The sequence below is a fragment of the Camelus dromedarius genome, chromosome X (assembly GCF_036321535.1).
Source record: "Camelus dromedarius isolate mCamDro1 chromosome X, mCamDro1.pat, whole genome shotgun sequence".
NCBI lineage: Eukaryota > Metazoa > Chordata > Mammalia > Artiodactyla > Camelidae > Camelus > Camelus dromedarius.
Window position 1 is genome coordinate 59,378,331 of NC_087472.1, and position 27,155 is coordinate 59,405,485.

At 44.6% G+C, this 27,155-nt stretch overlaps 1 protein-coding gene across 1 annotated transcript in view; it reads right to left on the reverse strand.

Annotated features, from left to right (window-relative positions):
* NHSL2 (NHS like 2) overlaps positions 1-26,817 on the reverse strand; it is a 56,317-nt gene extending 29,500 nt beyond the window's left edge. Inside the window, exon 1 of the mRNA XM_064483046.1 lies at positions 26,762-26,817. Within this exon, the coding sequence (XP_064339116.1) occupies positions 26,762-26,789 (28 nt within the window). The 5' untranslated portion in view covers positions 26,790-26,817. The remainder of the gene's footprint in view (positions 1-26,761) is intronic.
* Positions 26,818-27,155: the final 338 nt, after the last annotated feature.

A 27,155-nucleotide genomic window follows, 5' to 3' on the forward strand; every position in this document is an offset into this window, starting at 1 on the left:
TCCTCCTTGCCCAGTTCAGTCCCTCATCTCTCATCTGGACTCCTGAAGTAGCCTCCTTGCTGGTCTAACCAGCCTCTAGACTCTACCCCTTCGAAACAACCCACCTTCTACATGCTTGCTTGTGGAGTGGGTAGACATGGTCCTTTGAACACACAGATCTGGTCCTGTTGCTCCTATACAAAGACCCTTCAATGGCTCTCCTTCCTTTATGGGAAGACTTGTGGACCTGGTTCTGGCGTTCCTCACCATCTGATCAGAAATAAACTACCTATGCTATTTCATCTGGCCCATGCCGTCATTCTTCCCCCTCCCATTCAGTCCAAACCACAGACATCCTGAGTGATAGCGTTCTTTGCTTACATACCCTCCATGCCTCTGGCCCTTTGCACACCCAATTCCCTCTTCCTTAAAAATTCATCAGCACTCCTGGCCCCACTCCAACTGGCAATCTCTTCTGCTCTAAGACTGCTTCCTCCACGAAGCTGCCTTCACTCCTCAGACAAGCTCCCGCCCTTCTAAGTCCTCACTTGCTCCCCTGCCTCCAACCCCAGTGCTCCGTAAGGCTTGAACAGAGACTGGGTCATGACTCCAAATGAGCTTGTTGGTCACTTGTCCCTTCCGCAGGTGGGGGCTGCATTGGCAGGAGCTTATGGGAGGAGGAATGGCCTCCTGAGATCTGGTGGAGGGCTGACGGTAGGCAAGTGGATCTGGGAGCACCCTTCACATCAAGGTGGAGGTGTGGACAGTCGGAGCAAGTTGAGGAAGAGAGAGTAGGAGTATGCCGAGCTGGTTGGCCATTCCCCACTGAGTCCCCTGCTGATGGCCTCCATCTCTTTGGGGGGGCCATCACCCCTAATCCAGCAATGTGGTGGAGAGTGACTTCCACTGGGCTTCAGGGTCACAATGAACAGGCTTTGAACCCTGGCCCTGCCACTTCCTCGTTGTGTACCCTTGGCTTGGTCACGTCACCTCTCTAAGCCCTAGTTTTCTTTTTCAAAAAATGGAGATAATAATAGTATACATTAGTGAGATAATTGATATGGAGCAACAACAACGATAGAAATAGCTAATACTTATTAGCACTTACTATTTGTTGGGCACTAAGTGATCTACATTTATTAACTCATGGAGTCATCGCAACAACCCTATAAAGTAAGTAGTGTTATTATTCCCCATTTTGCTGATTAAGAAACAGCACGGAAATATTAACTTGTCCAATGTCACAGCACTAGCATGCAAGTGCTTTTGAGCCCTCCAGTAAGGCAGGGAAAGTTCTGTGGATCAGAAACGAGGCCAGTGGATCAGGAGAGCACCGAGTTCCAGGGCAGGGGTCTCAGTCTCTTTAAGGTCATGGGTCCCTCTAGCAGTTTGATGAAACCTCTGGACCCCGTCTCAGAATAAGGTTTTCAGATGCACACAGTAAAATACATAGAATTGCAAAGGAAAGGAATCATATTGAAATTGTTACAAAATAGTTATAAGAAATTGTGATCTAGTCATATTACTACTTTAATAATGCATTAAGTCACAAGACTGAGTGGCAAGGAGTGGGTATCACTCAGTGATAGTGCACATGCTTAGCAGACAGAAGGTCCTAGGTTCAATCCCCAGTACCTCCAGTAAAAAAAAAAAAAAAAAAAATATATATATATATATATATACACACACACATATATAAAATAGATGAAAAATAAGTTTCTTCTGTATAGCACAGGGAATTATATTCAATATCTGGTAGCAACCTATAATGAAAAAGAATATAAAAAGGAATATAAACATGTATGTGTATGACTGAAACATTATGCTGTACACCAGAAATTGACGCAACATTGTAAACTGACTATACTTAAAAAAAAAAAAAGATTGAGTGACAAGCCTATATATTAAAAGTTTTGAAGTGATGATGAACATAAGTAACTTGTTGGATATACAGTTACTGTAATCTGATATAAAAATATTTGTGATTTCTACTGGGGATAAAGTCACAAATACTGCTAAGACTTTTATGGCTCATTGCCTACCATCTTAATTCGAGGAAATGCTAAATTTCTGGTAGAGGTTAGTGGAAAAAGATCAAGTAATTTTCCCATCCAAGTTCATAGACCCCCTTCCTAAATGCTTTCCACACACCCCTTGGAGGTCTATGAAGCTCAAGTTAAGGAGCCCTGCCCTCGAGTATCAGAGGAAAGACAACGGCGGCACTGTAAGCTCCAAGGAGAAGCTAGGGGCTGGCAGAAAGACAAGTGTGTGGTTTCTCTTTCAAGAACTGTTTACAGAAATCATGAAGTCTGGCAGCTCCCTCTTCCTTTTGGTCCTGAGTCAGCAGCCCGGGGTGGGGCTGAGGCTGTCACACTTGGTTGGAGTTTCAGGCTCACCACACACTCATCCCTAAGAGCTGATTTGTTCCACTTCCTTACCAGTGAAATCTTGGTGGGTTTTGCTCCATTTTAAAATTTGGACTTGCTTGCACACACAGATTTCCCATTAGTCTGGAAATCATCTTGAAGTGGACAATCTGATGGGCTCGACATTTTCTGAGCTAATGGATGCTTTAACCCTAGCTTCCCAGCCAGGTTTAAGGCTCGCAGAGAGAAGGGGAAAGATCACCAACTGTGCCATGCACCCCAGCACACCAGTCAGAATCGATCTTCCTCAAATACCAAATGCTTTTTGCTGACTTCCTGACTTTGCCACCTGTCGCCCAAATCCCTGCCAACCAGGGCAGCACAGTCTGGGCACCTCGGCCAAAGCGACAAATGGTCAGAACAGCAGTAAGCCTCCCATTCAAGACTCAAAGAGTACTGTTTCTCAAGACCAGGCTCCAGGCCTATTCACAATGCTCTGCTTTGGGGGGGGGGGGTCCCAGCTGGCCAAGGTCTACTGCCTTCTGCTCTTACCCAGGGTACTGTATTTTACTCAGAACTGAGCAATGCTTGGCTGATGGCCAATGTGCTAAAGAGGCTGCAGCTTAACTTGCAAAGTGAGAATGTGAGATTGTGATAGCCTTAGGAACTAGAGCCAGTGGCTAATAAAGAGGCTGGTTCAGAATGAATCTGACTCAGTTGATGGCACAGCACAATATGCTTTAGGGGTTCAGGCTGAGAGCTCCGCAGGCTGGAATACGAAGAAGACATTTCCTTGAATACAAAAGAAATATATGAATGCTCCTAAGCTTGGCCAAGGATCCCAAACATAGGCTGAAGGAAACTGAGGACCAAATGAGAATTCAAAAGAACTTGAATTAGAAAAAGAAAAAATTTTGATTAGCTAGATTGACCAAGAGAGAGAAGACCCCAGTTACTTAAACCAGAAATAAGAGGAGACCTTACAATCAACCTTATGGAAACAAAAAGGATTAGAAAGGAATACTATGAACAATTGTGTGACAATAAATTATACAACTTAGATGAAATGCATGAATTCCTAGAAGACATAAACCATTGAAAAGACACAAAGAAGAAATAGAAACTCCGTTACAGTTACCAGGGTTCTGGAAGTGGGGAGGGAGGGAATAAATCGGGAGTTTGGGATTGGCTGCTACAAACTACTATATACAGAATAGATAAACGACAAGATCCTACTGTCTAGCACAGGGAACTATATTCAATGGCTTGTAGTAACCTTTAATGAAAAAGAGTACATGTATATGTATATATGTATAACTGAATCTGGCATATGCTGCTGTACACCACAAACTAATACAACATTGTAAATCAAATAATTAAAATTAAAATTAAAGTAAAAAAAAAAAACTCCAGATAAACCTATTATAAGTAAAGAGATTGAATTAGTAATTAAAACTACCCATGAAGAAAAGCCCAGACACAGATTGGCTTCTTTGGTGAATTCTACCAAATATTTAAAGAAGAATTAATGTTAATTCTTTTTTTTTCATTTTTTTGGGGGGGAGTGGGAGGTAATTCGGTTTGTTTGTTTGTTTGTTTGTTTGTTTGTTTGTTTATTTATTTATTTTTAAAGTGAGGCACTGGGGGTTGAACCCAGGACCTCGTGCATGCTAAACACATACTCTACCACTGAGCTATACCCTCCCTCCTTTAATGTCAATTCTTCACAAACTCTTTCAAAATATAAAAGAGGCAACACTTATAACTCATTCTATGAAGCCAGTATTACCTTGATACCAAAATTAGACAAAAAACAATCACAAGAAAAGAAAACTGCAGACCAATATCTCTTATGATTATGGGCACAAAAATCCTCAACAAGATACTAGCAAACCAAATCCAGCAACATATAAAAAGGCTCATATACCATGGCCAAGTAGGAGTTCTCCCAGGTATGCAAAGTTGTTGTAACACTTGAAAATCAATTAATGAAATACAGCAAATCAATAGAATAAAAAAAACCCATAATTATCTCAATAGACATAGAAAAAGAAGTTGACAGAGTCCAACATTCTTTCATGATTAAAAAAAACTCTCAACAAACTAGGAATAGAAAGGAGTTTCCTCAACCTGACAAAGGGCATCTGTGAAAAACCCACAATAACATCACAACAGTGAAATGCTAAAAGCTTTCCCTCTAAGATCAGAAGCGGTCCCCTCTGGCCACTTCTACTCAACATTGTACTGCAGGTTCTAGCCAGAGTAATTTGATAAGAAAAAGAAATAAAAGGCATTGGAAAGATCTGAAAGTAAGAAGTAAACTATATTTACAGATGACTTGATCTTATATAAGGAAATCCTACAGAATCCACTAAAAAACTATTCACATAATAAATGAGTTCAGCAAAGTTTTAGAATATGAAATCAATATAAAAATTGTATTGCTATACACTTGTAATGAATAATATGAAATAAAATTGAGAAAATAATTCCATTTACAATATCACCAAAAGAACAAAACACTCAGAATAAGTTAAAAAGAAAGTGAGAGACTTGTATACGGAAAACTTACAAAACATGTTGAAAGAAATTGAAGATTGAAACAAATGGAAAGACATCCGACATTCATGGATAAAAATACTCAATATTGTTAAGATGACAAGACTCTCGAAAATGATCTACAAATTCAGTGTAATCCTGATCAAAAGCCGAGCTGGATTCTTTGCAGAAATTGACACACTGATCCTAAAATTCATATGGAAATTCCAGGGGCCCAGAATGGCCAAAACAGACTTTAGAGAGAACAAAGTTGGAAGACTCACACTTTCCGATTCCAAGACTTTATACAAAGCTACAGTAATCAAAATAGTGTGTCACTAGCATAAGGATAGATATGTAGATCAATGGAACGGAACTGAGAATCCCGAAATGAACTCATACATCTGTGGCCAGTTGATTTTTGACAAAGGTGCCAAATCCATTCAATAGGGAAAGAACAGTCTTTTCAGCAAGTGGTGCTAGGACAACTGGATTTCCATATGTAGAAGAACGGAGTTGGAATTCATTCTCACACTCATACAAAATCAAACTCAAAATGGATCAAAGACTTACACATAACAGCTAAAACTATAAAACTTAGAAGGCAATATAGGTGTAAATCTTTGAGACCTTGGATTGGGCAATAGTTGCTTAGATATGACACTAATTGCACAAACAACAAAAGAAAAAATTCATTAAGATTAAATTCATTAATGTTCATTAAAATGAAAAACTTTTGTGTTACAAATAACTCCATCAAGAAAGTAAAAAGCCTAAAGAATGCCAGAAAATATTTGCAAATCATATGTCTAATCAGAGACTTGTATCCAGAATATATAAACATCTCTTACAAATCAATAATAAAAAGACAAATAACCCAATTCAAAAATGAGCAAAAGATCTGAATAGACATTTTTCCAAGGAAGATATACAAATGACCAATGAGCACATAAAAAGATGCTCTATATCATTAGTCCTTAGGGAAATGCAAATAAAAACCACAGTGAGATCCCACTCTACACCCACTAGAATGGCTATAATCAAAAAGTCAGACAAATGTTGATGATGTGGAGAAACTGGTACTCTCACACCTTGCTGGTGGGACTGTAATATAGTGCAGCTGCTTTGAAAAATGGCTGGTCCCTCAAAACGTTAAATATGGAGTTATCCTATGACCCAGCACTTCCGCTACTAGGCATATACCCAAGAGAAATGAAAACACACATCCACACAAAAACTTGTACTTGAATGTTCGTAGCCACATTATTTACCATAGCCCCAAAGCGGAAGCAATCCAAGTGTGCATCAGCTGGTGAATGGGTAAATAAATAAAATGTGGTACAGACATACAATGCAATGTTATACCTCCATAAAAGGGAATGAAGTAATGACACATACTATGGCATCAACGAACCTTGAAAACATTATGCCACGTGAAAGAAGCTAGACACAAAAGGCCATATAGTGAATGATTCCATTCATATGAGATGTCCAGAATAGACAAATCCATAGAGACAGAAAGGAGATTAGTGGTTTCCTAGGGCTAAGGAGGGGGTTGAGGGCACAGGGTTTCTTCCAGGGGTGTTGAAAATGTTCTAAGATTGTGGTGATGGCTGCACAACTCTTTAAATATACTAAAACCCACAGAATTGTACATTTTTTCCCCTAAAAGCTGAGAATTAGATTTTACTCGGCAGATTTCATTAGGACTTGAGGCCAGGACACAGCATCTCAGAACACTCTAGGAAGCTGTTCCCATTTTAAAAAGAGGGGAGGAAAATAGCTCAGTGGTAGAGCGTGTGCCTAGCATGCATGAGGTCCTCGGTTCAATCCCCAGTACCTCCATTAAAAATAAATAAACAAAAAAATAAAAACAAACAAACCTAATTGCTTCCCTCTCACACACAAAAAATCTAAAATGGGTAAGCTATGTGATATATGCATTATATCTCACTAAAGCTCTTACATATATAAAAAAGAATCCTGGTAAGTCAGAAATGTACCACAATATCATACTCAAGCATCAACACAGAGGCCACAAAATGAGATCAGTGTAGTTGTGTGATAAACTGCAGAAATTCTAGTGCATCTTAGTAGATCCTACAGTGACCATGTATCACAGGTAAGCTACCATTTAAAAGTAAACTGGTTACTGGGGTGCAAAGAAATATACTATAGAGACAAGCACTATACTCAGATCTTAGTAGACTCTAACTGGAGTGTCTTTGTTTCAGGTACCATAGTTTAAAAGAGGAAAGTGGGGCTGAGAGTGGTACATATCATTGGATTTTCAAGCTTACTACACACCCACCCCAATAATCTGACCTAGATCTTGTAAGTCCACTACCCTGGCCCAATCAGGAGTTCCCTGATACCTAGAGATATTTAGGGGGCAAGATGGGGCTATAGGCCCCTCTGGCTAGCTGTATTTATTCCTTTTTTGGGGAGTGTTGGGTAATTAGGTTTAACCCAGGACCTAATGCATGCTAGGCGTGTGCTCTACCACTGAGCTATACCCTCCCCCATATTTATTCCTTTAGACATGAAGATCTAGTTGAAGTTCTCACCAAACGTTCACTTTTCCACAGTAATCAGCAAGGTCTCAGAGCTCCCAAGCCACGCTGATTCTCAGGTGGAATCTTTCTCCCTTTCTGAGGGTGAGTTAGAGAACTTACTGTCCAGCCCTCATGCCCACCTCCCAGTCATCCTCACTGGGGCCAGCCATCCTTGGTGTTGTCATTGAGGTTCCTCAGATGGATGAGACTCCGACTCACATCTCTTCCCTTTTAACCTTGAAGGACCTTGTGTTTTGCTCCAATGTGACCTGATGAGCCCAGAGCTGCCCTCCTGTCCCTAAGTGGAGATGGGGACTCACGTATGGCAGTCCTGTATCCTGAGTCCTCTAGCGTAGTCTTTATTTCAACTCTGTTCATTGGTTATCTATGCTCCAATACACTTTTCTTGTCTAACCCAATTTGTTTAGTATTTTCATTCCAAAGATATATTTAACCACATTCAGATGTTTGTGACTAGAGAAAGAAATCACCTGTAATTTTACCTTGTCTGTTTGCATACACATTTTTACCTAAGTGCAACCACAGTAAAAATACAATTTTTTACCATATTTTTTTACTTATCAAATCATAGGAACTTTACAATCCCCTTTGTTTTACTTAGAATCATTGTCATGCTGAAGGAGCAGACAGAACCCTAGGCTCCATTATTTTGAACAGTAACAGTTGTTAGCCTTTATAAATATAGCCCCTTACCAGAACCCTCCTGCACTGCTGGTGGGAATGTAGTTTGGTACAGCCACTGTGGAAAACAGTATGGATATTCCTCAAAAGACTAGGAATAGACTTACCATATGACCCATGAATCCCGCTCCTGGGCATATATCTAGAAGGAACCCTACTTCAAAAAGACACCTGCACCCCAATGTTCATAGCAGCGTATTTACAATAGCCAAGACATGGAAACAGCCTAAATGTCCATCAACGGATGACTGGATAAAGAAGTGGTGGTATATTTATACAACAGAATACTACTCAGCCATAAAAACCAACAACATAATGCCATTTGCAGCAACATGGATGCTCCTGGAGAATGTCATTCTAAGTGAAGTAAGCCAGAAAGAGAAACAAAAATACCATATGAGATCGCTCATATGTGGAATGTAAAAAAAAAAAAAAAAAAAAAACATAAATACAAAACAGAAACAGACTCACAGACATAGAATACAAACTTGTGGTTGCCAAGGGGGAGGGGGGTGGGAAGTGACAGACTGGGATTTCAAAATGTAGAATAGATAAACAAGATTATACTGTGTAGCACAGGGAAATATAGACAAGATCTTGTGGTAGCTCACAGAGAAAAAAAAGGTGATAATGAATATATGTATGTTCACATATAACTGAAAAATTGTGCTCTACACTGGAATTTGACACAACATTCTAAAATGACTATAACTCAATAAAAAAAGTTAAAAAAAGAGGAAAAAAATAAAACACACACACACAAATATATAGCCCCTTACCATATCCCAGACATTGTTTTAAGTACTTCGCAAATTTTATCTTCACAATAACCCTATGAGGCAGGTACTATTTATTATATCCCCCATTTTAAAGATGAAGAAACTGAGACGCTGAGAGGTTAGATGGTTTGTCCAAAGTCATATAGCTAGTAATCCAGGCTGCCTGGTACCAGAGTTTGTGCTCAGAACTCCTCCAGTGGGTCTCGAACTTTAGTGAGAACCAGAATATCCTGGAGGGCCTGTTAAAACACAGATTGCTGAGTTGCTAATCGAGTAGGTCTGAGTGTAGAGTCCAAGATTCTGCATTTCTCACCAGTTCCCAAGAGATGCCGATGCTCTTGGTACAAGGATCACATTTGAGAACCGCTGCCTCCCAACAGCAGCACGCAGCTAGAGATACCTGGAGCCCTAAACCAGTCCTCACAGTGGTCAGGGAGGGGGCATCACTAGTCGCCTGCCTCCTCTTCTCCTCCCCTTACCCTTCCCTCTGCAGGACATCCACCAAGGAGCACCGCATCACAAGGGGCTTGCCTGAAGAGAGGGCTTGTTCATGCCATTCTCAGACTCAATTAGCTAAATGCAATCCCATCCATTAAAAGGACTGATAAATCAGTCCCCAGCTGTCAGGCTGCCCCGGCCACTGCTGAATTAATGCCTGTGCTGTCACTTTCCTGGTGCCTGCAGCCAATTGATCTCCCAGGTTAATAAGATCAACTTAAGGTTAACTCAGCCAGACTGCCTGCAGCCTCCCATGTCCCCCCAAACTGGGAAGGCTCAGGCTGGTCCTTGGTGCAAGAAAGCTCTGCTCCCCCTCAAAGAGAGCAGCTTTCGAGGAGAGTGAGGGCCATTTGGTGTTGCATCCACTAAGTCAGATTCCACTTTGGGATTTGCCGGATTGAGATGAGCTCTTCTGGAAACTGATTGGCGGGCGTGGGGAATGAACTGGTTTAGCATTGATGAGGAGGAACAGATTTGTCCATTTGACCACAATACGAGTCACTTGAAAGTTTGTGCAGCTGTGTCACCAGGGAAAGAGGGTGGGACCAGGAGCCAGACAGAGCTGGCTCCGAGTCTGCCTCATCCCCTCATCGCGGCCTCATCGCGACCTCATCACGTCTCCTCTCTGAAGCCAGGATTCCTCCTTGATAAAATGCACAGATAGGATTTCCACCCTGTCTGCATTCCAGAGCAATGACAAACTCCTAGGAGACAAAGCCTGAAGCAATGTTTTGGATCCTGGGAAGCACCTAAACTAAAGACTAGCCCATCAGTGGCCCTCAAAGGTCACTGCCTGAGGAGACAAATCAGGAATAGAGATCAGGGCTCAGAATGGTAGAGGAGCCAGGCATCTGAGTTCAAAAAATGAGGCTTCTTCTTTGAAAAACCCTCTAATATCTGCCAGTGGTTTTGCCCTTCATGGAGGTCACCTCCACCGGGCAGTCCCCTTAGAGTGGACATTGCAATGTCCTGCCCAGATCTCACCTCAGGGACAAACAACTTAGTCTCCTAAGTGTCAACAGAGCTGCCATAAGGCAGTGTAGTGCTGCCAGCCCTCCTTGGGGATTGCTTGTCAAATGTCACTTCTTGCTAGGGTGGCTCCTTTGACTCAAGTCAGCACAACTCTCAGGAACCGTTTTAGCGCCAGAGCCTCCTGCTTAGAGAGACTGAGGTCTTTGTCAGGACTGCGGTGCAGATTATTTTGTCCCCTCTGCACAATCCCGCTTCCTTACCCACTTTCTACAGCTGTTGATCCCAAGATCCTCCTTAACAAACTTTCTGTACACTCATCTCCATCTCACAGCCCACTTTCTGGGACACCCAGCCCCCCCTGGCAGAGAGGGCACCTTGCATTTTGACTGGTACGTTGACACACACTGACATCAGCTTTTGTGGAGACTACCTTTCCCACTCCTTTTTCCTGTTAATGACCTCTAGGTGATCTCTCTCTTTAAAAAAATCTGCCCATTTTAGTTTCTTTCTCTTATGCCTTTTTTTCTTATTACAAAAGCAAAACATGTTCATCCCAGTGAAAAATCAGAACATCCAAACAAACTGAAAGAGGAAAAGAACACATATCATCCTACACGCCAGAGACAAGCACTGCTGATACCTTAGGTGTATCACTCCGGAAATTTTCCTATGCCAAACAAATTATGTGATCATACTGTAAATCTAGCTTTGTAGTTTGCTTAAACTCTCTCTCACTCCCACAATAAATCTTTTCTGCCAGCCTCGTTCAGCCACCCTGTGAGAGTGGGGAAGTGAAGACCCAGGAGCCTGTGGGGAGCCAGAGACTCTGGTCTAGCCTCTCCCATAATAGAGATGTGGCAACTGGGGCCCAGAAAGAGGAGAAGCGTCTTCTCAGGTCCCACAGTGAGTTAGTGTGACAGCCACCCAAGGCCATCCAGGTAACCTCCTGACCTGGCCCTGAGTCTGTTATCCAGATATCTGAGTTGCCCAACCAGGTTCAAACCAGGAGAGGAGCAGAAAACAGGATTTGCATAAAAGAAAAGCAAGAAAATGAGGACAGCATGTCAGTGTTTGTGCCCAGGTCTGGGCCACTCTGCAAGGTCCAGACCTCAATCAGGAGGCCAGGGTTCTGCATTGGGTGCTCAGAGCACCCCTCACAGCCACTGTCATCCTGCCTCTGCTTGGCACTCTGCAGCGCTGCCTCCTGTCTCTTCCCAGCATGATGGCTGGAAGAGTCATTCTCAAAAGTCAGGCATAATGAGATGGATTCTTAGCTATGACATCAAAGGCACAAGCAACAGAAGAAAGAAATAGATAAACTGAGCTTCGTTAAAATTAAAAACTCGTGTGCTTCCAAAAATGAGTAGATATTTCTCCAAAGAATATATACAAATAGCCAGTAAGCACATGAAAAGATGCTTGAAAAAAAATATTAAAAAAAAAAGAAAAGATGCTTGATATCTTTAGTCATCAGGGAAATGCAAACTGAAACCACAGTGAGACCCCACTTCACACTAAGATGGTTAGAATCAGATAATCACAAGTGTTGGCAAGAATGTGGAAGAACTGGACCCCAAATACACTGCTGGAGGAAATGTAAAATGGTGCAGTCACTAATTGAAAATGGGATTAAACATAGAGGACCCAGCAATTCCACTTGTAGTTACTACCTGAGAAAATTGAAAACATATTCACACCAAATCTTGTACATGAATGCTTGTAGCAATACTATGCATAATAGCCAAAAGGTGGAAACAAACCAAATGTCCGTTAATGGATGAATGAATAAGCAAAGTTTAGTGTATACACACAATGGAACATTACTTGGCAAATAAAAAGGAATGAAGCTCTGATACATGCTATAACATGGAAGAACCTTGTCAACATTGTGCTAAGTGAGAGAAGTCAGACACAAAAGGTCACACATTCTATGATCCCATCCATATGACATGTCCAGAATAGGTAAATCCAAATAGACAGAAAGTAGATTAGTGATTACCAGTGGCTGGGAGTGGGGGTTGGTGGAAGTGGGAAGTGACTGCTAATAGGTAAAGGGTTTCCTTTGCGGATAATGCAAACTTTCTGGAATTAGACAGTGGTGATGGTTGCACATATCTGGGAATATACTAAGAACCACTGAGTTGTATGCTTTAAATGGGTGAATTGCAAAAAGATACATGCACCCCAATGTTCACAGCAGCACTACTGACAATAGCCAAGGCATGGAAGCAACCTAAATGTCCACTGACAGATGAACGGAGAAAGATGTGAGATATATATATATATATATATATATATATATATATATATATATATATATATATATATATATATTCAATGGAATACTACTCAGGCATAAAAAAGAATGAAATAATGCCATTTGCAGGAAAGTGGATGGACCTAGAGATCATCATACTAAGTGAAGTAAGTCAGACAGAGAAAGACAAATGTCACATGATATCACTTATATGTGGAATCTTTAGATACCAACAAACTTATTTATAAAATGATACACTTGCAGCAACATGGATGGACCTGGAGAATGTCATTCTAAGTGAAGCAAGCCAGAAAGAGAAAGAAAAATACCATATGATATCGCTTATATGTTGAATCTAAAAAAAAAAAAAAAGACAAACGAACTTATTTACAAAATAGAAACAGACTCACAGACACAAAAAACAAACTTATGGTTACCAAAGGGGAAAGGGGGGAGGGATAAATTAGGAGTTTGGGATTAACAGATACACACTACTGTATATAAAATAGATAAGCAACAGGGACCTTCTGTATGCCACAGGGAATTATATTTGCTATCTTGTAATAGCCTACAATGGAAAAGAATCTGAAAAGGAATAGATATATATGTTTAACTGAATCACTATGCTGTACACCAGAAACTAATACATTGTAAATCAACTGTACTTCAATAGAAAATAAACAAACAAACAAATAAATAAGTAAGTAAGTAAGTAGGTGAATTGTATGGCATGTGAATTACACATCAATAAAGCTGCTCCTAAAGAAAAAAAGTAAATCATATCTGTTGATCCCCAGCACATCTTCCCATTGCTTCTCATCACACTAGACGAAAATGCAAAGTCCTTACCATGATCTGGCCTCTGGCCCCCTCTCAAGCCTCATCACCTACCACTCTCCTTGCTTCCTCTTTTCCAGTCACTGCTGCCTTCTTGTCGCTTCTCAAAAGTGCCAGGTCCAATTCCCACTTCAAGGCTTTGGCACTGGCTGCTCCCTCTGCCTGGAACATTCTTCTACCAGAGAGTCACATGGATTACTTCCTTCTGTCATTTGGGTCTTTGCTCAAATATCACTTCCTCAGGGAGACCTCCTCTGGTCCTGCACTACTATGGTGCCCAGATCCTAGTCGCCCTGGCCACATCCCTCTACGTGCTTCTCTTCAGAGTGCTGCCAGCATTTGAAACTTTTCTGGTTTGTTGATTTCATTGTTTCCAGTCTGTTTGCCCTTCACTGGACGGTAGACTCCCTAAGGCCAGGGACTTTGTCTGTCTTGGTCACTAGCCTATCCACAGTGCCTGGACATAGTAGGTGCTCAGCCAATGCATGCTGAATGAATGAAACAAGTGAATCTCACTTTAGCCAACTGTCTTTGCAAATACTCACTCCTGATTCCAAGGGGGACTGAGTGTGAATGTGTGGACGGTCAGTGCCGCCCCTCCTTACTGCTAACCTGCTACCTTGGAGCTGCTACTGCTGCTGCAATTCCTTTTTTTTTTTTAAATCAAAGTATAGCTGATTTACAATGTTGTGTTAGTTTCCGGTGTACAGCACAGTGATTCAAATATATATATATGTGTGTACATATATACTTTTTCATATTGTTTTTCATGGGCAGAAGACCTAAACAGACATTTCTCCAATGAAGACATACAGATGGCCAACAGGCACATGAAAAATCCTCAGTGTTGCTAGTTATCAGAGAACCACAAAACTACAATGAGGTATCACCTCACATCAGTCAGAACGGCCATCATTAAAATGTCCACAAACAATAAATGCTGGAGAGGATGTAGAGAAAAGGGAGCCCTCTTACTGCTGGTGTATATAATTTGGGCAATTCTTTTTTAAAAAATTCATTTATTTTAATGGAGGTACGGGGGGTTGAACCCAGGACCTTGTGCATGCTAAGCACATGCTTTACCACTGAACTATACCCTACCCCCAAATTTGGTGCAATTCTTTAATTTAGCTTTCAATGGTGCTTACCACCTGCTGTCAGCTGATTCTAGGCCCAGCACCCTGGCTGCAGTTCTGGCCACAGTGGACTATGGTTGCCTGGTGACTTGTATCTTTTCCACTGGTCAGGAGCTCCTTAAGGGGAGGGTCTATGAGCATCATTCCTGGAACCCCATAGCCTGCTCCAGGGAAGTGCCCAGGGAGTGACCCCTGTCTGCTTGAGTACACAGTACCATTTCCTTCACAAGCACATCTGCCTCTCCTCTCAAATGCGGCCTCAGAATGGGCATGCACCTGAGGGTGGACAGGGCTTTTCAACCTCACCTGCACCTTAGAACCATCTGGGAGACTTAGACATACTAATACCTGGACTTCACCCTCAGGGATTTTGATTTACTTGGTCTGAAGTGAAGCTCCAACATGGGCTGTTTTTAATTTTTTTTAATTTATTTTTAAATTGAAATATAGTCAGTTTACAATTTTCTGTCACTTTCTGGTTCACAGCATAATGTTTCAGTCATACATATACATACAGATATTTCTTTTCATATTCTTTTTCATTATAGGTTACTACAAGATATTGAATATAGTTCCTTGTGCTGAACAGTAGAAACCTGTTGATCTATTTCATATATGGTAGTTCATATCTGCAAATCCTGAACTCCAAATTTATCCCTTCCCACCCTCTTTCCCCTCTGGTAACCATAAATTTGTTTTCTTTGTCTGTGAGTCAGCTTCTGTTTTGTAAATAAGTTCCAACGTGAGTTGTTTTAAAAAGCTCTCCAGATGATTCTTTTTTTTTTTTTTCTGACTATTGAATTCCTATTGTATGTCAGGCATTAAGAAAGCCCTGTACATAACATTTTCTCTAATTCTTACAACAAACACTCATTTAAAAAGTGAGCCTGAAGGGCTGGGTCGGTATAGCTCAGTGGTAGATCACATGTTTAGTATGCAGGAGGTCCTGGGTTCAATCCCCAGTACCTCCGTTAAAAAAAAAAAAGTGAGACCGAAAGGATCCGTGCATCACCACATGGCTAGTAAACAAGAGCCCTACACCTAAATTCACATCTCTCTGACAGTTAATTCCCCAACCCAGTCTGCAGAAACAGATAGGGTTTTCTTTCTTTTTTAATTGAAATACAGCCAGTTTACAATGTGTCAGTTTCTGGTGTACAGCATAATGTTTCAGTCATACATACAAACGCCTATATTCCTTTCCATATTATTTTTCATTATAGATTACATTAAGATATTGACTATAGTTCCCTGTGCTATACAGTAGAAACTTGTTTATCTATTTTTTATATAGTAGTTAGTATTCGCAAATCTCGAACTCCCAATGGTAGGATTTCTTAATCACATATCCCCAGTGATTCCAGTGGACAGTGTCTTCACTAACACTGGGCTGAACAAAAATAGTGCTTGGGGTGCTGAGGCAGTCGACAGAGTCATAGGGCAGTTTTCGGGGGGGAAGAGGTTTCTTCTGGTCAAGTTAGCAGTGAGGGATGAGAACTTCTGTGGTTCTTAATCCCAGCTCTATGACTTGCCAGCTGTATGATCATGGGCATTTCACTACTCCTCTGAGAGCCTCTGTTTTATCGTCTATAAAATGGAAAAAATAGTATCTATCTTATAGTGAGGATTAAATGAGAAGGGAGATGTTGAATTGATGGCAAAATTTATTCCCCTACTCAAAACTGCACAAGACCTGATGTGTGTGTGTTGGTGGGAGTGGGGCAGTCCTCACTGGGTCCCCTGGGTGCAGACAAACCCTCTTTGTGCTCCCTGGTGAGCAGTGACTAGGTGTGCTGGGGCGAGGGTGTACCCCGCTGGGTCCCAGGTTGGTGGTCCTCCAGGCAGGTTCTGAAGGCTTTGTCTTGGGCGGGGTGAGGGGCTCTCCCTTAGGTCCGTGCTATTAGCCGGGCCTCAGCCCATGCTGACAGCTGCCTAGTACACAGCAAAGCAGCATCCAACAGGCTGGTGATCATCTCACAGAAGTAGCCTATTGGAGGCTAGAAAGAAAAGAGGGCAAAAGGCTTCAGTGCTATTCATTGAATACTAAATAGCAATTTCAAAAAAGCAACAGATTCTGCAAGAAAATCTTAAGAAAAGCCTAGCTCAGTTTAGCAGGATGGAACCTGCTCTTTCTAGCAGGCCCAAGACACCTCACAGCAGCCTCCTAAACTCCGCCACTGCCTAGGTTCATGGTGCATTTTCCAGCTTTGTAGGATAGGAGGCAGAAAACTTGACTGAGGCTGGCCCCTCTGACGGGCCTCCCTTCCTGACCCTTGGAGTCTCAAGTGCTCCCGCTCCTCTCCTCTGTTGTCTTGAGCCCCTGGACCTCTCTGCTTCTCATTCCAAAGGCCAGTGTTTCCTGAGTCTCAGGAGCCCTGTGGCATATCTGAAAGGGAGAGGGAATCATGGAGGGAGAGCAAGGCCCATATGGGAGGGCACATCTGTTGCACCTGTGGTCTGGGGCCTTTGGGCTCCCCTGCTGCCCCGCATCTTGCTGGGGGCGGCCTGATTTGGTCCCTGTCTTACTGCAGAGTTTCTCCCCCATGCCTCCTCGGACTTGTGAAGGCAAAAAGCAAATGTAATCTGTCTATGTTCTTCTTGGGACCTGGCACAGAGTAGGTGCTCCATAAAGGATTTTTAACTAAATGAATGAATGAATGAATGAATGAATGAAGACATAAGATAATACCTGTTTTCATGCTTCAGCTTAATAGTCCCTTGACTTTGCAGCAGAGGTCACAAATGGAGACGAAGATTCCAGTTGCAGCTCTGCACTTACTGTGCGACCTTGGACAAATCACTCTGCTGACCTAAGACTCAGTCTCCCTATTGGCAAAACTGAGGTAATAATAATGCCTGGCAGGGTTGTTGCAAGGATTGAATGTGAGTGTGTCAATGACTTAGCTCAGTGCCCGGCACAGAGTAAAGACCTAATCAAGAGTAGCTATTGTGAAGAGAGCACTATTATATATAAAATAGATAAACAACAAGGTCCTACTGTCCAGCACAGGGAACTGTATTTAATACCTTGTAATGACCTATAATGAAAAAGAATATGAAAAGGAATATATATACACATACATGTATAAATGAATCACTATGCTGTACACCAGAAATTAACACAACATTGTAAACCGACTATACTTCAATAAAAAAAAGAATAGCTATTGTGATTTTTCCTCAACTCTCCCACCTTCCCCTCATTCCAGGAAGCTGGGGCACTCTTCTAGCAGTGGAGTGGAGGGCTCACTTGCACACACAGTGCTGGACCTCTGGTCAGGACATCCTCTTCCCGGGTAGCTTCCTTTCCCACATCTTTTCTGACCTCAGCCTGTATCACCACACGCAGGTTCCCGGGGAGTGGCCCCCAGCGCCTCCTGCACAAGTCCACCCAGGCAGGATGGCCCAGTCCTCAGCAGGCCCTCCTCCTCCTCCTCCTCCTCCTCCTCCTCCTCCTTCTCCTCCTCCTCTGGGCAGAGCCAGGGGACAGGGAGATGGGCTCACAAATTGGTTTCCACTCGTGTGAAAGTTCTCAGTCCCAGAACATTGCACATAACCTCCTTGGCCACGTTACTTTCCTAATCCCAGTTGCCATAACAGCGTGAGTTAATGAAGGAGCAATTTTTTTTTCTTAAAATAATTCGACCCGTTTCCATATCAACAGAGGTTTATTTTGGTGGCACACTCAGCGAGGGCTTGGTAGCCAGCACTTGGTAGCACCTTCTGCACCTTGGAAGGGACCTGGATTTCCACAGGAGCCATTTGAGAAGCGGCACAGGGATGGCAGCAGTCAGACATGCTGAGGAGGCGATGCCTTCAGTGAAGAGAGCAACAAACCTAGCGTGGGCTCCTCAGAAGTTCCTCGGGGTTTTCAGGGTGGGAGGATGGAGGGAGCAGGGAGGGGATAAGCCTGTTCAGCGTCCTGTCCAAAGTCTAAGGCCTATAGCGACAAACTCCCTGTTTGAGCCTCCTTTGTGGGACCACAGGCCAGGACGGGGTCCCAGGGCTGGGTCTCTGTGTTGGGCAGCTTGCAGGAGCAGGTGACAGGGGCGGGCAGGGTGGCACAGTGTCCTTAGTACATGATTCTACCTACGCCTAAGCTGGTTGTATGTGCTAGATTCTCCACAAATCTACTCATTCAACACACATGACTGAGACCCCACTAGGTGCCTGGCACTGTTCAGGGACCCTGGGGACACAGTAAGGCACAGCCCTGCCCTCAGGGTACTTCTGTCTGGTGAGAAGCTGGGTCACTCTCAGAGGCTTCCCTCTAGTTCACGGTTTCTCAAACTTTTGCTACATATGAAACCCCTGAAGATCTGTTTAAAATGCAGGTTGGAATCAGTAGATGGGGAGAGGGTGCGTGCAGAGATGAGATTCTGCACTCCTAACTAGGTCCCTAACTGTTGCTGCTGGTCTTCACATCACATCCCAGGTAACAAGGAGTTGGCCGAGAAAAGACATCTGGAGGCATTTCACCCCTCTGTTCCCAGCATCCTTCCTGGGATGCTCGGTCTTGTGGGTTTCAGCTGCATCTCTCACTGGGGTGGGATGACTTTCTCACTGAGCAAGAACTCTGTTTTGCCCTCTGAGGTACTTCTCTAAATCTATGGAGTTTTTAATGAACGAGAATGAAAACATAAAAAAAGGACAACCAGGGTAGTTAACCACCCCAGCTGAGAGGTCACTCGAATTGTTTCAATTCCTTCCTGGGAAAGCCCAAGTCAGCCACCTGAACCAGTACATGGAAGTACAGAGCCCCGAACTTCTCGGTTAACATCCTGTTTGAACGCACACTTTGGAGCAATGTGTTGTAGGGGAGCCAGCATCAGTCAGGAGTCAAATCACAACTCTGTCTCTTCCTAAGCCCCGTGACCTTGGGCAAGTCACTCCACCTCTCTGTGCCTCATTTTCCTCATCTACAAAATGGGGATCATAAGCACACCTAGCTTACAGGGATGTTTCAAAGATGAATATTTGCAAAGTACTTGACACACAGTAGGTGTCCCCCAAAGTTCATTCATTCAACAAATACTTTTGGGTCCTTTCTGTGCACTGGGCACATAGGCATTGGGGGATAGTGGTGACCAGGATGGACACTCTGCCCTCTTGGACTTTGCTTTGAAGCAGAGGCCACTTGAATGATGAGAAGGAATCAGCCATGCAGAAATGGGTGGGGAGGAGAGCAAGCCTAGCAGGAGAAATTGCAAGTGCAAAGGCCCTGGGGTAGGGAAAGAATGACTGAAAGGAGCCAGCAGACCTGGAGGGTAGTGAGTGAGGGGGGCACAGTAAGAACAGATTTGATTGCCAGCGTGATAAGAAGCTATTAGAGGGTTCATGGTTTGGAACGGGACAGGATGCGCTGTGTTCTGACTGCTCTCCTTCCTTGCCTGCAATGCTGGCCGCTGGGGCTTAGCGTTCACCTCTTCCCTGTCTGGCCTGCATCTCCCCAAGTTCTTGGAACCTGAGAACCTAGCTAGCACCTAGGGGTCTCCAGTCTGTGTGCTCCCTGGAGCTGCTGGGCCCGCACCATCTGCACTGGGTCTGTTTGTTTGGCTTCTGCTCTTCCAGCAGCCCACACAGGCAGTAGTATGTTGGCTCTGGAGGGGACTACAGGGGGTCAAATCTTTGCTCTGTAATTTATTAGCTGTGTGACCCTGGGAGAGTCACGTGGCTTCGAGGAGCCTCAGTATACTCATCTGTGAAAATGTGTAAGAGCCTTATCTATTTTCATAGACCCAGGGAGCGACTCCGTGGGCAAAGCCCCCTACCTGGCACACAGCGGGTACTGCCCAAAGCTTTGCTGTCCTTATGGCTAAGGTCAGGATGGGTGCCCTGTCCCAGGGTGTCAGGAGGGGTGCTAGGGAGCTCCTCAAAGAGCCGGCTACCTATGGACAGTCAGTTGGCTGTCTTTGGCTTTGCAGTCGGAGTGCATGAATGGGTGTCCAAGTGCAAATATCGCAGAGCCCCGAACAAAGGGCAGCCTCTACTGCGGTGGGGACGGCAGAGCTCAGCAGTGCACCAGGGTGCACACGGGTTCCCACCCACTTTGAGGAATCCCGGGGACCTGTCAGTCTGACCTCCCAAAGCCCTCTTGAATTCCTTCCTTCCTCCACTCACTGGCACCTTCCCAAATCAAAGCCCTGACTTCTCACCTAAGCAATTGCCAAGAACCTCTTGACTGCCTTCCTAGCCTGTGATCTTGCCCTCCACGGGGTCACCAGAGTCATCTTCTTGTCACATGAGTCAGATCAGCTCATGCCTCTGCCTCAGAACCTCTGAGATAAAATGCTAATTCCTTAGCCTGGCCGACAAGACCTCCTTGATCTGGCCTCCACCCTCTCGGCTTCACACAGGCCACTTCCTTTAGAAGCGCCACTCTCTGGCATTCTTTTGTGTTGACAGTATTCTTTCTCCCACCCATGCCCTCTTTTCCACCCAGTAGAAGTCTATCCGTCCTCCTAGAATCGCTGTGAAGTTTTCCTGACTTCTCTCAACCACATTTGTGGCTCCTTCCCCAAGTCCCCACAGGACTCTGTCTTTTCTGTCTGTGGGTGCACATGGCTCTGCAATGCCTTGGTTGGTGGATCTGAGTCCCACGCAAGGTGGGGAATCGAGGAGGGCAGAGGAGATGGAAGCAGAGCCATAATACCATCCACCATCATAGCCCCAGCATCCTGCTTGGCTGAGACTAGCGTTCACGAACACGACCACTGACATGACAGGGCCCCTGCTGAGGAGAGAAGCAGAATGAATGCGGCCCGAGGGATTGGGGGGGGCACGCCCACCCGCAAGGGGGCAGCACTTCTCAGTTCTAGCTGATGGGTCCTCTGTGGTCAGATCTTAATAATTTCTTTTTTCTTTTTTAATTTAATTTTTAATTGAAGTATAGTTGATTTACAATGTATAATTTTTTAAAAAGTGAACTGGCAACTAACTTAAATTATTTTTTAAAACGATGTCAAACAACAACCACCAAACTGGCCTCCTGTCCACACTGGGTCCATCAGCCTATCATTCTGAAAACTCAGAACCCATTGTTCTTTTATGGAATGGATGAATGAATAAGTGAATTTTGGGGGATTCAAGTTTCCTAGCGCTATTCCACATTTCAAAGTGTGGGGAGAATTTGTGCCTAATCAGTTTGGTTGTGACTTGGTCTGTTTTTTCGGTCAAAATCAAAAGTCCAGTTTTCACATGTCTTGCTTTCAAGATGAGAACCTCCTTTCACATGGCAGCTCTAACAGTACCATTTCCTGGACAGCCTGCAGGCCTTGTGGGCAGGGCTGTCACCTCAACGGTGGTGACATCCCCTCTCTGAGATGTTGGTTGCTCCAGAAGGAAGGGAGGGCCACAGAGGCCACAGAGCATGTTTCTGCTGTGGTTGGTTTGCTTAGTTTGGTAACCCCTTAATAACAAACTGCAGAGGGTGGCAACGGCTCAGCCCTCTCCAGCTTCCCTCTACTGCACCCTACCCAGCCTAGCCCTACTTGAGGTCAGAGGAGATACTGAGGTCTCTGAATTACAGGCATCAAGGATTCAAATTCCTTTCAGGCTCAGGACTCCTGCAACTGGCTGTGGGCTGCAGGGAGGGGCTTGCTCAGAGGCCTGTGGGGGTCTGGGGGAGCAAGTTACAGTTTCTGCAGGGCTGGGACAACAGACCTTGAGCTGCCCCAATTCAGGACCAAGGTACTCAATGCTCCAGCTGCCAAGGGTGTTGGCTGATAGCTCATAGTTGAGATCCTATCCAAGGTAATGTCCCTTCCCTGGGGCATTGAGGGGGGGAGCCTATATCTGAAGCCATGGTGTTGGAGGAAGAAAGGCCCAGCCACTGCACAGCTTCAGTTGGCACCCTATAAAGGACCATCCCAGCTCAAAGCGCCTCACGGGATCAGCTAAGGTCTCCCATGTGACCATACTGCAGTTCAACTCCTGCCTTTGACCAATCCTGCTTCCCTTATGCCCTCACCGTGCTGGTCTAGAAGCCAGTCCCAATATATCTGCATGCAAATCTCTGTCTCAGAATCTGTCTCCTGGAGAAGGCAGCCTCTGACAGCCCTTTCCAGTGGCCTCTTTTCTCCTACTGCCCTTTTCCTATTTTTTTTTCCCTTTTCCTATTGATGACCACAATTATTCCAAACGCTTCCATGACCATCTTGAAGGACCCCCAAATCTTTCCTGTTGCCTTGGCCACTCTCCCTATTTGCCCACTTGCATTTCCCCGAGCTGGGTGGACAACTTCACCTGGATGTCCATTTTGTTTTAGTCCCAAATTTAATATATTTAAAGCAAAACCCTTTCCTTCTACCATGATGAGCCTTTCCTCTTGACTTCTCTATTTCTTTTTTAAACATATATTTATTTTTATTTTATTTATTTATTTTTGTTTTCCCCCTTCATGGACGCACTGGGGATTGAACTCAGGACCTTGTGCACGCCAAGCAAGCACTCTATCACTGAGCTGTAACCCTTCCCTTCTTTGACTTCTCTATTTCTACTCATGCTACCACCATCTCTGGAATCTGAGGCTGGAAACCTCAGCATCATCTTGGGCAGTCTCCCACTTAGAAACTTTTCGCATCCTCCTGGTGTCTACAGAGGACAAACCCGTGTTGCTTCTTCTCGTATCCATGCCTCCTCCGTTGACCCCAATCAGCCTGATTTCCTGCCAATGCTTCAACCCAGGAGTTCTTAACACATTTATGGCATGGACTCCTTTGGGAGTTTGATGACACCTATGAACCCCTTCTTGGAATGTTTCTATAAGCATAAAATAAGATACAGAGGATGACAAGGGAAATCAATTATATTTAAAGACGGTTGGTAACATACATGCTTTAAACTTTGTGATATAAAAAATGTTGTGATATAGTAATAAAATAGATAAACAAGTTTATACTGTATAGCCCAAGGAACTATATTTGATATCTTGTCTTAGCTTATGGTGAAAAAGAATATAAAAACGAATATATGTATATTCATGTATGGCTGAAGCACTGTGCTGTACACCAGAAATTGACACAACATTGTAAACTGACTATGCTTCAATAAAAAAATAAATAATAATTGTCAAAACATAGTTCATTATTAGCACACTGAGTAACATGATCGAGTGGCGGGTCCAGTAACTTTTGAAGTAGTCATGAGTGTAATATTTCAAAATATTTGCAGCCATGGAAATGAGATATAAAAATCTTAGCAGTTCCGGATTAGAGACAAAGTTACAGGTACTGCTAATGTTACTTTAGTGCGCTGCCTGTGTTCATGGTGGAAGGGGAGGCGAAATTTCAATTAGAAGTTAATGAAGACAAAGTTGTCATTTTTTTCCTTCCCACCAAAGCACACGGACTCTCAGTCAAGCACCTCTGTGCTCTGGGGAGTCAAGTTGGAGCTTCACATTTCCCTGAACCCATTTCATGCATCCTACTCCCATCCTGGTTGATGCTGGAAAGCTGGCACTAGGGCCCTGGTGCATTCTCCATGTGGACACTCTGGCACAGGCTGGACCAGGCTTAGTGCCCTGAGCAGAGTGATTCACTGCCTGCCAGGGGTACAGATCCCATTTTGGCTGCTCCTGGGGGAATGTCTGCCCTGGCTTTTCTCCCCTGCAGTCCCAGGTCCTGTCTGAGCGCTTTTACATGTCTCCACTGGCCCAGCCAAGATGACCCAGGTATTAGGCTCATGGGGTAGCTCACGGCCATGAGGCCAACACAGAATTGCGGGTTGAAGAAGTCATCCCTAAGGTGCCATCCAGAGTGATGGCAGGGCTGCCACTCTGCTGGGGCCCTTCTCTTGAGCTTCAGCAGTGGTGACTCACCCAGCTCTCAGGCTTAAAGTGTGTATCCTACCCTTATCTTGCTGTCAGATGCCACTTGTCTTGCAATCCATGGGACAGTCCTGTACAATGAATTGTCCTATGCAAAATGACAATTGTGTCCTCAGTGGGAAACACTGAATAGGCTCTCTAGAAATGTCTTAGTGTCTCCATGATCCTCATCTGCCTGGGGTGCCAGCATCGGAAGCGTGATCAGTCGATGGACTTTTCTCTTGACTCCTTCCATCTCCCCTCCCCTCCCACCTGAAATCCCGGTGACCTTTGCAGCTAGAGTTGGGATTGAGTAGCCGATATGTCGGATGGCAAGAAGGGTTTCCCTTCTGTGGCCATCATGGCTGTCAGTTCCAAACTGGAGCTTTGACAAGCTTGGATCTTTGCTGGGTCAAGGGAAGCTGGGCTTGACAGCTGCCGCTAGGGAAAAAAAAGCTGGCAGACAGCTGCTCTCAGTTTCTTCCAAGTACCTGGTGGCCTGGGACCCTTGTGGCTCTCCCCTTGAGAAGGAAGACCGATTCTATGCCATCTCTGCCATGGAACTTGACCTAGGGTGTGGGCACTACCACCCAGGTCAGAAGAAGGTGCCAACTCCTACTGTGCTCTTGTGGGTAAATCATTTCCAAGTCAGAGCTGCCTTGAGTCATCCTGTTTCTCACCTCCTTTGCTTTCCATGAACCAGTCTAATCTCTTAAAAATACCTGGTCTCCATTTCCCAGGCCAAACTACTCCTGGAAATGCCTGCAGCCGTGATTGGTGGAGTGGCTGCTTCTTAGTTTGACCGTATTTTGATGAAAGAGATTAATCCTTATTGCAAAAAGAATATCCCAGCTTTCAAATTATATCTCTTATGAATAATGAATACTTATGTAAGGCCACTGATTATACTGCTTCATACTTTATAAAGCACTTTATATATTAGGTTGAATTGTATAAAATTGCTGGTATTCAACTGTTTGGGGCAATTTCTTTGGGTTCAGCCTAACACATTTTCTCATTTCTTCCTTACCACAATCCCAGACAGATATTCTTAGCTCCATTTTACATAGCAGAGTACTAAGTCTTGGAGAGGCGAAATGACTTTTGAGTAAGGTCATATAGATAGGAAAAAGCAGGACTGAGACTTGAGTCTAACCCCCATGCTCCTGATTCTCTACGTAGGATGAGTCAGAAAACCCAAAAAGCAATAATGTGAGGAGAGACAAGACTGTGAGACCATTTTCCTAGCCTAACCTCGGGAATCCCCAGTCAGGCTGTACTCATCACCTTTTCTTAGTTAGTGGAGATTAGTGGGAGCCTAGGTGCCTGGAGTATAAGGCACTAAAGTGATGATGTGAGAAATTGTAGTTTTAGGGCTTTGGGAGCAAGTGGTACAGTGAAGACAGTATCTATGTGGGAGAATGTTCATCCATCCACCCATCCTTCCATCCATCCACCCAACCATCCATCCATCCAAGAGAATTCTACTGAGTAGCTCCCATATATGTGCCAGGTTCTGCACTAGGTGCTGAGCTACCGACATTCAGGGATGAGTCTTAATCAGCAAGGCTTCCACCTTTTGGCCAGCTAGGGGAGGGGGCTGGCAGGTGGAAGCTAGGGCAAGGCCACCATGTGCACATGGGATTTTGATTTGAAGCTGCTCTGTCTTCCTAATCCTTTTCCCCTGGCTCGGGCTTGACTTGTTGGGAGGCTCCAGCTTTATGTGACCAGGCAGAAAGCAGCTGGGTTTTGCCTGGTGTTTCAGGAGTCTGATACTACTGAGAGTTTCTAGGCTGCAGGGCTGGAGGAGGCTGCAGGAGGGAAAGAGGAATGTTGGGGCTCCGCCCCTAGGCAAGGCAGCAGCTGGAGACCGGGGGTGGGCCGATGAAGAAGAGCTCCTTCCCAGCTGCCACCGGAAGACATCCCTTTCTCCTGTCCCAGAGCCCACTCTGAGTCCTTGGCCCAGCCCACCACCATGGGTTGCTTCTGGGGGCCGGCCAGTGGGGGAATGGTAGGCTGGCGGAGGGCTGGTTTGGAAATCAGTCAGGCAATGGGCTTGGGGCCACCGTCTTTGCCCAGGGACAGCATGCTGCCCTGCAGGGGATAATCACATTTCTCAGCTTCCTGCCAACCTGGGGGGCAAGCCCTCAAGCCCGCTGTGCAGTCCAAATGCTTCACAAAACTGGCCTGGCTCAGGCCAAGTGAAAGCCGGCTTCCCCATGCCCAGTGCCCGGCAGCCACCTGCCTCCTCCCGCACGGCCAGCCCCCATCCAGGTGCCCACCCTCAAAAAATCCTGACATGAATCCCCTTGTGGTAGGCATTGTGCCCACGCTCACCCGTCCAGGCGCTCGGCTGGGCCTCCATGGCTGTTGCCACTGCCACCGGGAACCGCAGCAGCTCTGGGGCCCCGGGGTTAAGATCTCACAGTTGAGTAAGCCACAATGTGGGTTCCTCCCACCACGCCCTCCCCGACCCCAGCACCAGGGCTTTCCTCAGAGCCTCATTGCCACACCACTCTGCTTCTGAAAAAATGAAACGGAACCCTGGGTACAATGCTCATTGAGCACAATGCGAAGCTGTGAACTGCGGCACCTCTGGAGGCAGAGAAAGAGGAACCTGCGACAGGCCCCAGATAATCACTTCCTGAGCGCTCGAGGTCCTTTCCTTATCTCTGTAGCCAGCTAGAGCCCATGATGGGTAAGGAGTCGGGCCTCTTGTTTAGTGGAGCTA